Raw genomic sequence first — 14453 nt, 5'->3', positions numbered from 1 at the left:
GTGGGTTATGTGTTAGGCTATTAGTGGGTTGTGTCGTACTTACCAGTGTTCGCGGGGTCATGCCAATCAACCTGCTATCTGCCAATCACGGGAATGCCTGGAATGTTCAGATACCGGGTAGCCTGGTGGTTGGCGGAGTGGCGTGGAGGGGGGTTGGGCAGGGGGATGGAGCATTGGAAGTTAAGACCGGGTTTAGCCATTGTTCTCTTTCTTACGTCTGGGCTTCACAAGAGAAGGTCACGGTTGGTTTGTAGGGTACCTTTCATTTATTTGGCGTGGGCTACGGCCAAACAGTAGCCTGTGTTAAGTTGTGTTAATAAACCGTCCATTCGTTAACTCCATCCTCTGTCTGGACAATTGTTCCTTCATGATCTAGTCAGGTCATTACAATAAATATATATTTGTAATAATGACAATTACAACAATACTGAATGAACACTTATTTTAACTTAATATAATACTTCAATAAAATCAATTTAGTCTCAAATAAATGAAACGTGCAATTTGGTTTAAATAATGCAAAACAAAGTGTTGGAGAAGAAAGTAAAAGTGCAATATGTGCCATGTAAAAAAGCTAACGTTTAAGTGCCTTGCTCAGAACATGGGAACATATGAAAGCTGGTGGTTCCTTTTAACATGAGTCTTCAATATTCCCAGGTAAGAAGTTTTAGGTTGTCGTTATTATAGGACTATTTCTCTCTATACCATTTGTATTTCATATACCTTTGACTATTGGATGTTCTTAGAGGCACTATAGTATTGCCAGCCTAATCTCGGGAGTTGATACAGTGAGGGAAGAAAGTATTTGATCCCCTGCTGATTTTGTACGTTTGCCCACTAACAAAGAAATGATCAGTCTATAATTTTAATGGCAGGTTTATTTGAACAGTGAGAGACAGAATAACAAAAAAATCCAGAAAAACGTATGTCAAAAATGTTTTAAAATGATTTGCATTTTAATGAGTGAAATAAGTATTTGACCCCCTCTCAATCAGAAAGATTTCTGGCTCCCAGAAATCACCCAACCTACCATTTAAAATTATAGACAGATAATTTCTTTGTCAGTGGGCAAACGTACAAAATCAGCAGGGGATCAAATACTTTTTTCCCTCACTGTAGGCTTGAAGTCATAAACAGCGCAATGCTTGAAGTACAGCGAAGAGCTGCTGGCAAATGCACGAAAGTGCTGTTTGAATTAGTGCTTACGAGCCTGCTGCTGCCTACCACCGCTCAGACTGCTCTATCAAATCATAGACTTAATTATAGTATAATAACACACAGAAATACGAGCCTTAGTTTCTGGATTTGACCATATTAATGACCTATCATTTCGAAAACAAAACGTTTATTCTTTCAGTGAAATACGGAACCGTTCCGTATTTTATCTAACGGGTGGCATCCCTAAGTCTAAATATTTCTGTTACATTGCACAACCTTCAATGTTATGTCATAATTATGTAAAATTCTGGCAAATTAATTACGGTCTTGGTTAGGAAGAAATGGTCTTCACACAGTTCACAACGAGCCAGGCAGCCCAAACTGCTGCATATACCCAGACTCTGCTTGCAAGAGAAGTGACACAATTTCCCTAGTTAAAAGAAATTCATGTTAGCAGGCAATATTAACTCAATATGCAGGTTTAAAAATATATACTTGTGTATTGATTTTAGGTGTTGATGTTTATGGTTAGGTACACATTGGTGCAACGACAGTGCTTTTTTCGCAAATGCGCTTGTTAAATCATCACCCGTTTGGCGAAGTGGGCTGTAATTCGATGATAATCGATATGGTGCCTGTTAATTTATGTGCAACGCAGGACAAGCTAGATAAACTAGTAATATCATCAACCATGTGTAGTTAACTAGTGATTATTTTAAGATTGATTGTTTTTTATAAAGATAAGTTTAATACTAGCTAGAAACTTACCTTGGCTCCTTGCTGCACTTGTGTAACAGATAGTCAGCCTGCCACGCAGTCTCTTCATGGAGTCCAATGTAATCGGCCATAATCGGTGTCAAAAAATGCCAATCACCGATTGTTATGAAAACTTGAAATCGGCCCTAATTAATCGGCCATTCCGATTAATCGGTCGAACTCTAGTGGAGATGCCTTGTGAGGATCCGCCTTTGCCATCCGCCATCCGTACTACTGGCCAACATACAATCGCTGGATAATAAATTGGATGAACTAAAAGCACGTATATCCTACCACCGGGACATTAAAAACTGTAATATCTTATGTTTCACTGAGTTGTGGCTGAACGATGACATGAATAACATACAGCTGGTGGGTTATACACTGTATCAGCAGGATAGAACAACAGCCTCTGGTAAGACAATGTATATTTGTAAACAATAGCTGGGGCACAATATCTAAGGTAGTCTTGAGGTTTTGCTTGCCTGAAGTAGAGTATCTCATGATAAGCTGTAGACCACACTATCTACCTAGAGAGTTTTATCTATTTTTCGTAGCTGTCTACATACCACCACAGACCGATGCTGGCACTAAGACCGCACTCAATGAGCTGTATACCGCCATAAGCAAACAGGAAAACGCTCATCCAGAGGTGGCGCTCCTAGTAGCCGGGGACTTTAATGCAGGAAAACTTAAATCCGTTTTACCAAATTTCTATCAGCATGTTAAATGTGCAACTAGAGGGAAAAAAACTCTAGACCACCTTTACTCCACACACAGAGATGCATACAAAGCTCTCCCTCACCCTACATTTGGCAAATCTGACCATAATTCTATCCTCCTGATTCCTGCTTACAAGCAAAAATGAAAGCAGGAAGCCCCTGTGACTCGGTCAATACAAAAGTGGTTAGATGAAGCAGATGCTAAGCTACAGGACTGTTTTGCTAGCACAGACTGGAATATGTTCCGGTATTCTTCCGATGGCATTGAGGACACCACATCAGTCACTGATTTCATTAATAAGTGCATCGATGACGTCATCCCTACAGTGACTGTATGCACATACCCTAACCAGAAGACTCTAACCCGGAACCTTATAAGAAATCCCGCTATGCCCCCTGACGAACCATCAAACAGGCAAAGCGTCAATACAGGACTAAGATTGAATCGTACTACACCAGCTCTGACTCTCATTGGATGAGGCAGGGCTTGCAAACTATTACAGACTACAAAGGGAAGCACAGCCGAGAGCTGCCCAGTGACACAAGCCTACCAGATGAGCTAAATTACTTCTATACTCGCTTCGAGGCAAGTAACACTGAAACATGCATAAGAGCATCAGCTGTTCCGGACGACTGTGTGATCACACTTTCCGCAGCCGATGTGAGTAAGACCTTTAAACAGATCAACATTCACAAGGCCGCAGGGACAGACAGATTACCAGGACGTGTACTCCGAGCATGCGCTGATCAAGTGTCTTCACTGACATTTTCAACCTCTCCCTGTCTGAGTCTAATACCAACATGTTTCAAGCAGACCACCATAGTCCCTGTGCCCAAGAACACTAAGGTAACCTGCCAAAATGACTACCAATCCGTAGCACTCATCAGAAACCCTAGACCCACTCCAATTTGCATACCGCCCCAACATATCCACAGATGATGCAATCTCTATTGCACTCCACACTGCCCTTACCCACCTGGACAAAAGGAACACCTATGTGAGAATGCTATTCATTCTGCGTTCAACACCATAGTGCCCTCAAAGCTCATCACTAAGCTAAGGACCCTGGGACTAAACACCTCCGTCTACAACTGGATCCTGGACTTTCTGACGGGCCGCCCCAAGGTGGTAAGGGTAGGTAACAACACATCCGTCACGCTGATCCTCAACACCGGAGCCCCTCAGGGGTGCGTGCTCAGTCCCCTCCTGTACTCCCTGTTCACTCATGACTGCACGGGTCAGGCACGACTCCAACACCATCATTAAGTTTGCTGATGACACAACAGTGGTAGGCCTGACCACCAACAACCATGAGACAGCACATAGGGAGGAGGTAAGAGACCTGGCCATGTGATGCCAGGACAACAACCTCTCCCTCAACGTGATCAAGACTAAAGAGATGATTGTGGACTACAGGAAAAGGAGGATCGGGAGCATCCTGACTGGTTGTATCACTGCCTGGTACGGCAACTGCTCGGCCTCCGATCGCAAGGCACCACAGAGGGTAGTGCGTATGGCCCAGTACATAACTGGGGCCAAGCTTCCTGCCATCCAGGACCTCTATACCAGGCGGTGTCAGAGAAAAGCCCTAAAAAATGTCAGACTCCGGCCACCCTAGTCATACTGTTCTCTCTACCACTGCACGGCAAGCGGTACTGGATCATCAAGAGGCTTCTAAACAGCTTCTACCCCCAAGCCATAAGACTACAGAACAGCTAATCAAATTAGCTCCCCAGACTACTTGCTTGCCCCCCTACCCCCCTCTTCTTTTACGCTGCTGCTACTCTGTTATCTATGCACTTTAATAACTCTACCCTTATGTACATATTACCTCAATTACCCCGACTAACCGGTGCCCCCGTAGATGAACTTTGTACCGGTACCCCCTGTATATTGCCTCGCTATGGTTATTTTACTGCTGCTCTTTAATTATTAGTTACTTTTATTTCTTATTTTTCTTAACTGCATTATTGGTTAAGGTCTTGTAAGTAAGCATTTCACTAAGGTCTACACCTGTTGTATTTGGCGCATGTGACATAACATTTGATTTGATATTGCATGAAACAAGGTAGCAGCTACCTTATCCACAGCCCTATGCACTGTACTGCCACCCTCTGGCTATATGTTGTACTACACTGTGCTGTCTCCAACAGAGATCCTCCAGGAGGGTTCAAGGCTTATCTTCTATTAAAGTGATCCTCCAGGAGGGCTCAAGGCTTATCTTCTATTAAAGTGATCCTCCAGGAGGGCTCAAGGCTTATCTTCTATTAAAGTAATCCTCCAGGAGGGCTCAAGGCTTATCTTCTATTAAAGTGATCCTCCAGGAGGGCTCAAGGCTTATCTTCTATTAAAGTGATCCTCCAGGAGGGCTCAAGGCTTATCTTCTATTAAAGTGATCCTCCAGGAGGGCTCGGGGCCTGTCCTCTATTAACCAGTTAAATGTAACTAAATGCAATCTACGTAATCCCCAAAAGTAATTATTTATCATGACCGTGCCAGAAACAATAACTAGTAATGCTGCATACTCCAAGAAAGGTTCAAATCTCACCTTTATGGTAAAAAAATTTTATAAATTGCTGAGGTGTCGTCACTTTTGATGACACAAGTTCAAGTGCACAGTACAAATATAACGTATTTATATAACAAATATAACGTATTTCCTATTCAACAAAACTGTATGAATAAGGCTTGAAATATATATATATATATATATATATATATACTTTCTAAATATATATATATATATACTTTCTAAATATATATATATATATATACTTTCTAAATATATATATATATATATACTTTCTAAATATAGTGACTAAGATTTCACCTTCCTTATAACTGTGAAATACGTATTTGTATGTTTTAGTGTTGGAGAAAATGAGCATGTTTTCTCTCTTGATCAAACCTTCTGCCTCCATCCATGTGAACGTCAGAGCTCTAGCGGCTTCCTGAACTCGCTAGGAACTCTCCTTTCATCTCATATTAATATTGTCCGTCTATGACAAAGGTTTTTTTGTTTCAAATCTATGAATTATTTTAGATTACTGGCTATAAATCGACAACTACTATTTTCTGCTGCGCTACGATGTAAGGATTGCAGGCATATGTGGTGTTAGTGGCTGTGATGTAGGGTTCAGCCAGGAGTTGATGGACAGTCGGAAGAGTGAATGAAAGGTTAGGAGGGACGTGTCAGATTTCACACCCTGCTTCACACAGGCGTCTGTGAGAATCAGGGCTACCGCTCAATGCAAGCCATTTCCATCTACGGTGTCCACAGATCCATTTATAAGCCAAAATGTCAGTCGTAACCGGTACCAGAACCATGCAGGTCCCCAAAACAGGGGACTTTACATCTTAGATGTTTTTAAAACGACCCTCCAGGACGGCTCAGGGCCTGTCCTCCATTAAAACGACCCTCCAGGAGGGCTCAGGGCCTGTCCTCCATTAAAACGACCCTCCAGGACGACTCAGGGCCTGTCCTCCATTAAAACGACCCTCCAGGACGGCTCAGGGCCTGTCCTCCATTAGCCTGTTAGGGACAGACGTTCCGCTAGCGGAACGCCTCACCAATATCCAATGGTAAAAATATTCCATTACCGTACTTCGAAGCATGTCAAACGCTGTTTAAAATCAATTTTTATGCTATTTTTCTCGTAAAATAGCGATAATATTCCAACCGGGCGACGTTATATTCATTCATAGACTGAAAGAAAAACATGGAGTCATCTCGTGCATGCGCACTCCAGTGTCATTGTTCCCTGCCTGACCACTCACAAAAACTCCTGCTGTTTTTCGCCCAGAGACTGCAGAGACGTCATTCCACTTTCTGGCGCCTTCTGAGAGCCAATGGAAGCCTTAGAAAATGTCATGTTACAGCAGAGATGCTGTATTTTTGATAGAGATGCCCTAGAAGGAGAACAAATTGTCAGACAGGGCACTTCCTGTATGGAATCTTCTCAGGTTTTGGCCTGCCATATGAGTTCTGTTATACTCACAGACACCATTCAAACAGTTTTAGAAACTTTAGAGTGTTTTCTATCCAAATCTACTAATTATATGCATATTCTAGTTTCTGGGCAGGAGTAGTAACCAGATTAATTCGGGTATGTTTTTTATCCGGCCGTGCAAATACTGTCCCCTATCCCCAACAGGTTTTAAAGAGACCCTCCAGGAGGGCTCAGGGCCTGTCCTCCATTAAAGAGACCCTCCAGGAGGGCTCAGGGCCTGTCCTCCATTAGCGTCTCTTAAGCTGCAGTTTTGTTTTAGAGTTAGGAGCAGCTGAGGTGATTTCACAGCATCCATCTGCGTTTGCTTTACAAATGTTCAACCCAGAGCTGGATCCTTCAGCACTAGTGATTGAACTACTCCCCTGGCTTAGAACAATATGGGAACAGATACACATTGAGAAAAATCCCCAGTGTCTATGGTTAGTACACTGTCTAACTCTCTCTCTCCATTAGTGTGTGCAGTGGGTGGACGATGCTAAGCTGAACCAGCTGAGACGCGAGGGGATCCGCTACGCCCGTATCCAGCTGTACGACAACGACATCTACTACATCCCTCGTAGTGTGGTTCATCAGTTCAAGACTGTCTCTGCTGTCTGCAGCCTGGCATGGCACATCCGCTTAAAACAATACCACCAAGAGCCTCCGGCCGAGGAGGAGAGGAAGGTGGACGTGTCGACGCTACGAGTCAAACAGGAGGAGTTTGGGGATGCCTTGATGGGAGGGACCACAGCTCCTCTCACAGACCCCAAACCCCCCAAAGACAGACACACTGCCTACCCAGAGGTCAAAGTGGAACCTCAACCTGCGGATATAAGGCTGCCCAAGCCCTCTGTCACCTCACCCATCCCCCCCCTACCAGCTCCCATCACCCCCCTACCAGCTCCCATCACCCCCCTAACTCCCTCCAAATCGTCTTTCCAGGACACCAAGCCCAAATCACATCACCATCATCCCCACTACTACCACCACCACTATCATCACTCAGAATCACATCAAACCACTACCACACACTCTTCCTTGTCTTCCTCACTCAAACCCTCCACCCCCTCCACCCCCTCGTCCTCTCCCAAACCCAGTCCGTCATCCTCACGTACCCCCTCTCCCAAATCTAGCCCCACTTCTACACACTCTCCCTCCTTCAAACCCAGCCCGGCTTCTACTCGTACCCCCAGTCCCTCTCCCTCACACAAACCCTGCCACACCCCTACCCTTACCCACACCCCTACCCACACCTACACCCCTACCCCTACCCTTACCCACACCCCTATCCCTACCCTTACCCACACCCCTATCCTTACCCACACCCCTATCCCTACCCTTACCCACACCCCTATCCCTACCCTTACCCACACCCATACCCTTACCTACACCCCTACCCTTACCCACACCCCTATCCCTACCCTTACCCACACCCCTATCCCTATCCTTACCCACACCCCTATCCCTACCCTTACCCACACCCCTATCCCTACCCTTACCCACACCCCTACCCTTACCCACACCCCTACCCCCTTTTTGACGCCCTCCCCTGCACCCCTTCTATCTTCTTCAAGCCTGGCCTCCAGCCACACAGAGAGCAGGATCCCTACACCCCAGGTCCGACCCCAGCCCCAGCCCAGACCGGACAAACCCCGGCCGGACAAACCCAAGGACAAAGACACTTCTCTTTACCCAAAGGCCCCAGTCACCCCCCCGCACCACTCCTCCCTCTCCTTTAAACACCACCTGCATGAGCAGCAGCAGAAAGACTGTTTCTACTGATCTTTGTACATAGTGTTTTTAAATGGCTCTCTTGGGTTCTGTTTTAATCCCATCTAAAGGAAGGAGAAGACAGAAGTAAAACCATGATATCAACACGGTGTGATGTATTCTAAGGAACACGTAAAGCTCTGTTGGTCTGCATCCTAAATGGCGCCCTATTCCCTATATAGAGATCTACTTTGTGACCAGGGCCCATAGGAGAGATCTGTTCAAAAGTAGGGCACTATATAGGAAATAGGGTACCCTTTAGCATGCACACTTTGCTCTGTTCTGTTACCGAATGAATACATTGCAAATGTAACATTCCTCAGTGCCTGTCCATAACTGTGTAGCCTGGTCCCAGATCAGTTTGTATTGTCTTGTCTCATTGTTGACCGTACAGTAGGAGTTGGCTTGGCAAGAACGCATAAACTGATCTGGGACAGGCTAATATCTGTGAACTGTCAAAGCACTTAGGGCCAGAAGCACTGGTACTCTGCAGGTCTGACAAACAAACAGGTCCTTAAATAATATATTTTAGTTGTAGGTTCTAGATGGATTATTATTACAGCTGACATTAACATATATATATTTTTTGTAAGATGATGAGACATTATTTTAAAGGATTACTCCAGGCTTTTTTTTGTTCCCCCTCAGAGGCTTATTTATATCAAGGAAGCTTTTAGTTTTCATAATTTGTTTGATTTTAATTGTCAGCACTGTAGTGTAAATAACTTTTTGTAAGGAGAAGAACTTGTAGTGTGATTTCTACATAAAGATGGACCTCTTAATAAAGCTTAACGTTATGAGTGATGTTGTTTGATCATGGGGCTACAGTGGACACCAGATGGACCTCTTAATAAAGGTTAACGTTATGAGTGATGATTGATCATGGGGCTACAGTGGACACCAGATGGACCTCTTAATAAAGGTTAACGTTATGAGTGTTGTTTGATCATGGGGCTACAGTGGACACCAGATGGACCTCTTAATAAAGGTTAACGTTATGAGTGTTGTTTGATCATGGGGCTACAGTGGACACCAGATGGACCTCTTAATAAAGGTTAACGTTATGAGTGATGTTTGATCATGGGGCTACAGTGGACACCAGATGGACCTCTTAATAAAGGTTAACGTTATGAGTGTTGTTTGATCATGGGGCTACAGTGGACACCAGATGGACCTCTTAATAAAGGTTAACGTTATGAGTGATGTTTGATCATGGGGCTACAGTGGACACCAGATGGACCTCTTAATAAAGGTTAACGTTATGAGTGATGATTGATCATGGGGCTACAGTGGACACCAGATGGACCTCTTAAATGTATCAATTGACCAATTCGGCACATTTGGGCAGACTTGACACAAAATATTGTCCAGTATTGCAACGCTTCACTGGATCAATCTGAAACTTTGCGCACACTGCTGCCATCTAGTGGCCACATTTTAAATTGCAATATGATGGTCTTTCAAAGACGGAACAAAGAAAAAATGTAAAACAAATGTTTTTTTATTTGTATTATCTTTTACCATATATGTGTTCTATTCTCCTACATTAATTTCACATTTCCACAAACTTCAGTGTTTCCTTTCAAATGGTACCAAGAATGGGTATATCCTTGCTTCAGGTCCTGAGCTACACGCAGTTAGATTTGGGTTTGTCATTTTAGGCGAAAATTGGAAGAAGGAAAAAAAGGGTCTGATCCTTAAAATAAAGGTAAATGTTATGTTTGATCATGGGGCTCCAGTGGATCATATCTGACTCAAAGGACTCATCTGATATCATGGCTTTTTAGGTTAGAACTGGTAAGACCATTTTATATTTAACAGGTATCATTTTGCAATAGACACGTGTTGGGCTCAGTCAAGAAGCGTGTGTATATTTGGGATTCAACTTGCCGCTCATCTGAAACAGGCTATTTATTTCTGCACAAGTCGTCATGGAGACAGTACAGTGTGTGTGATCTGCAGCAGCACATTTCAGCAGCATGGATCCACTGGAGCATGATTACCTTTCTGGCCTCTGCTACTTCTGTGTTATGCAAGCCGCCCACACACTGCACTCAGCGGCGATGAGCTCAGCAGTTGTGGTATGTGAGATTATAGCCGTGGCGCGCTGGGAAATGAACACAGGAGAACTGCTGATCTAACTGGCCAGAATAAGTCCAACAGAGACCTCACTAGAAGCTATGACAGACTGCCCTGGCCTCTACGTCTCAGATGATAATCAGATTAGTCCAGTCACAGGGTGCATCCCAAACGGCACCCTGTTCTCTATAGTGCACTACTGTTGACCAGAGCCCTATGGCAGACAGAAGGACCTGGGGAGAGGGGTTGGGATGTAGCCCTGACACACAGACCCGAGAGGAATATGTTTATGCATGCTCTGTGTGTGAGAGAGGAAGATGTTTATACATGCTCTGTGTGTGAGAGAGGAAGATGTTTATACATGCTCTGTGTGTGAGAGAGAGGAAGATGTTTATACATGCTCTGTGTGTGTGAGAGAGGAAGATGTTTATACATGCTCTGTGTGTGAGAGGAAGATGTTTATACATGCTCTGTGTGTGAGAGAGAGGAAGATGTTTATGCATGCTCTGTGTGAGAGAGAGAGGAAGATGTTTATACATGCTCTGTGTGAGAGAGAGGAAGATGTTTATACATGCTCTGTGTGTGAGAGAGGAAGATGTTTATACATGCTCTGTGTGTGAGAGAGGAAGATGTTTATGCATGCTCTGTGTTTGAGAGGAAGATGTTTATACATGCTCTGTGTGTGAGAGAGGAAGATGTTTATACATGCTCTGTGTGTGTGTGTGTGTGTGTGTGTGTGTGTGTGTGTGTGTGTGTGTGTGTGTGTGTGTGTGTGTGAGAGAGAGAGAGAGAGGAAGATGTTTATGCATGCTCTGTGTGTGTGTGTGTGTATGTCAGGACAAATGTGTCCTATAAAAGAAATAATTGAAAAGGGCAGGCATGGAGAACATTTCCAGTCAGTCTCATTTCAGAGTGAGGGATTGTTTTAGGGAGTAAAAACAAAAATCCCCCCCAAATGCATCCTGGTTGAGAGACATTTTCTGTTAGTAGTACACATTTCCTGAACTGAGTACATGGAATGAGGCTGTTCAGTCTGTGGAAGTTCAGAGGCCGTGTTCTCAACTACAGGTTGTCAATTTACCTTCTGTCCTCTCTTCAATCTAACTGTTTTCTCTTTAATTGGGGGTTATATAAATCTTGTACTTTTAATTTCAAACAGCCCAGTATTAGAACTGCCATTGATTATTGCACTGTTGAGGATTGAACACCAGTAGGCCAACAGTCTACCATGCTGCTACTGCCATCTATCCACTACGGTTGGTAGTACATGGAGACGTGCCTGCTCATCTATTCTGATGCTGGAGTCAACAGCTCATAAGGCACCATAAACAAAATCAGAGCATGTTTTAGTTTGGAACAATAGTGACATCCATTTATTCACACAATACTTAAAGGAAAATAATAAATAACATATGCAGATTGATGTCAAAATGAGCTATTCAAAAGGTGAACATTAAAAAAGGAGACAGTAACACTACAGGTAGATTACATTTAAACTGAATGGCACAAAACACTGAATGGCTTTACATAGAAAGAGCCCCGTCTTCCAAACACTACGACAATCATTTTTCGTCGTCCCACAAAGTATGAAAGTCTACAACACAGCACAAAAGATGCTGACGTCAAGGAACATGTCTGGAAATCCTTAGCTAGCAATGTGACATGGTTTTGCTAGATTGTATTAGTTTATCTGACATCTACATGATCTGTACCATTTCCATCCGTCTTATAACCTGAAGGCACAGTCTCTTATCTGTTCTCTGAATAGCAATACTGTTGGCACGAGAGCAAAGCTTGGACAACACTTCATGTCATAACAACAAATGAAGGAGAGTTTGATTTTGCAGACAGCTAAAATAACCACACTAAAGAAGTAGCTTTGTGTGTGTTCCTTCCAGCCTTCTCTGAAGAGCCTCCTCCTTTCCAGTCTCCTCAATCCATCTCTCATGCCTCTCTCCTCTCGGGGAACATGTTATACCCCAACTCCACCATGGCTCCCAGCAACATGCACCATAGAGGAATACACACAAAGGTGAGCTTGATATGGGTAAGCTTCTCCAGCCGGGCGCACAGCGTCAGACAGAAGCCCAGCTTCAGCAGCATGGACGCCAGGTACCAGGCCTTCTTCTTCAGGTCCTGGGAGCCGTTACGAGGGTCATGGCCCGCTTTACACCTGGCGACCATCTTGACTAGCAACATGAGGAGGAGGATGCCGTCGAAGATCCATACGGGTAGAAAGGTGAGGAACCAGTTCCAGTGGACTTTGCCATCTAGTTTGAGGACGAGCATGATGAGGAAGGCCAGGGTGAAGATCCAGGTGAGGAGGACTCTCTGAGCGAGAGACATTGTGTCTCTGCTATGGTGGAAATAGAGGTTGCTGGCCCCTGAGAAGAAAGGGTCAGAGAGAATACAGCCATGATGCACCTTTATTGTGCATTCAAACGGCACACATGAGTTATCTAGCTGTCTAGATCTAGTCAGACCCATACATTTAGAGTCACTAATGACAAGTTCTTCTGCGAGGCCTTAGATAGCCGTCACATCTGGAACGTTATTTTTAACACAGCTGCAGCCAGTTGCACCTAACGTTACTTATGTCATATAGCAAACTAACCAACTAGCTTGAAACTTTTTTTTATAGAAATGTTTAGCTAATAAGCTAACATTATTTGCAAGACAGATAAAGACATTTACATTTTCAGAATGGCTAGCTAGCTCGCTAAAGTTAACTGGCGTTTGATAAAATAGCTAACGTTATTCTAGCAAACACCACAACGCGTTGCAGCAACCTACCTGATGTTGTGTTTAGTGATGATCAGAGTTTCTGTCTCCGTATCCACCGTTAAATAATTTTCGATAATCCATCATCAATATTAGCTACATGACCGTTCGTAAATATTAGCTAGTTAGAACGGCTGATTTCTGATTTATTTTCTTTACGTGCACGCAAGGTAAGATCCCGCCCAACATAAATACCTATTGGTTATTGATAAAATTATCGTTCCAACTATTGGACCAATGTAATGTCAATCATAATATCTTGTATTTGAGGATACAGGGCCTTTACCGTAAAGTTCCTAAAAAATAACCCCAGCAGATTTATAAATAAACGACAGCAACACTTAACGCAGAGCTGCGGTTAGTTTCAGAATGTGTGCTTGTATTTGTGAGCGGTATTGACATGTTGAATGCGCCGAGCTGTCTGTTTGAACTACTGGCACATAACTTGGACACCCATGCATACCCCACAAGACATGCCACCAGAGGTCTTTTCACAGTCCCCAAGTCCAGAACAGACTATGGGAGGCACACAGTACTACATAGAGCCTTCACAGTCCCCATGTCCAGAACAGACTATGGGAGGCGCACAGTACTACATAGAACCATGACTACATGGAACTCTATTCCACATCAAGTAACTCATGCCAGAAGTAAAATTAGATACAAAATAAAATTCCTTATGGAACAGCAGGTACTGTGAAGCAACACAAACATAGACACATGCATACAAACACGCAATAACATACGCAGATGATGCAATCTCTATTGCGCTCCACACTGCCCTTTCCCACCTGGACAAAAGGAACACCTATGTGAGAATGCTATTCATTGACTGCAGCTCAGCATTCAACTATAGTGCCCTCAAAGCTCATCACTAAGCTAAGGACCCTGGGACTAAACACCTCCCTCTGCAACTGGATCCTGGACTTCCTGACAGGCCGCCCTCAGGTGGTAAGGGTAGGTAACAACACATCTGCCACACTGATCCTCAACACGGGGACCCCTCAGGGGTGTGTACTCAGTCCCCTCCTGTACTCCCTGTTCACTCATGACTGCACAGTCAGGCACGACTCCAACACCATCATTAAGATTGCCGATGACACAACAGTGGTAGTGGTAGGCCTGATCACCGACAACGATGAGACAGCTTATAGGGAGGAGGTCAGAGACCTGACCGGGTGGTGCCAGAATAACAAC

The 14453-nt window shown here is 44.0% G+C and overlaps 1 protein-coding gene across 2 annotated transcripts in view; it reads right to left on the bottom strand.

Moving 5' to 3' along the window:
• The window catches only part of LOC115188406 (transmembrane protein 60), a 426277-nt gene extending 412845 nt beyond the window's left edge, over positions 1-13432 (bottom strand). Inside the window, exons 1-2 of one of the 2 annotated variants that reach the window (XR_003876406.1) lie at positions 13269-13432; positions 11973-12859 (exon numbers count right to left, since the gene is read on the bottom strand). Coding sequence is in view for 1 of the 2 variants with exons in the window: in XM_029747244.1 (XP_029603104.1) it covers positions 12420-12821 (402 nt within the window). In the remaining variant the exon portion in view is untranslated. Of the gene's footprint in view, positions 1-11819; positions 12860-13268 lie in introns of those variants that run through there. The other variant, XM_029747244.1, reaches the window with a different exon arrangement.
• Positions 13433-14453: the final 1021 nt, after the last annotated feature.

Source organism: Salmo trutta, unplaced genomic scaffold, assembly GCF_901001165.1.
Source record: "Salmo trutta unplaced genomic scaffold, fSalTru1.1, whole genome shotgun sequence".
Taxonomy (NCBI): domain Eukaryota; kingdom Metazoa; phylum Chordata; class Actinopteri; order Salmoniformes; family Salmonidae; genus Salmo; species Salmo trutta.
This window is presented reverse-complemented; position numbering and strand designations above follow the sequence as displayed.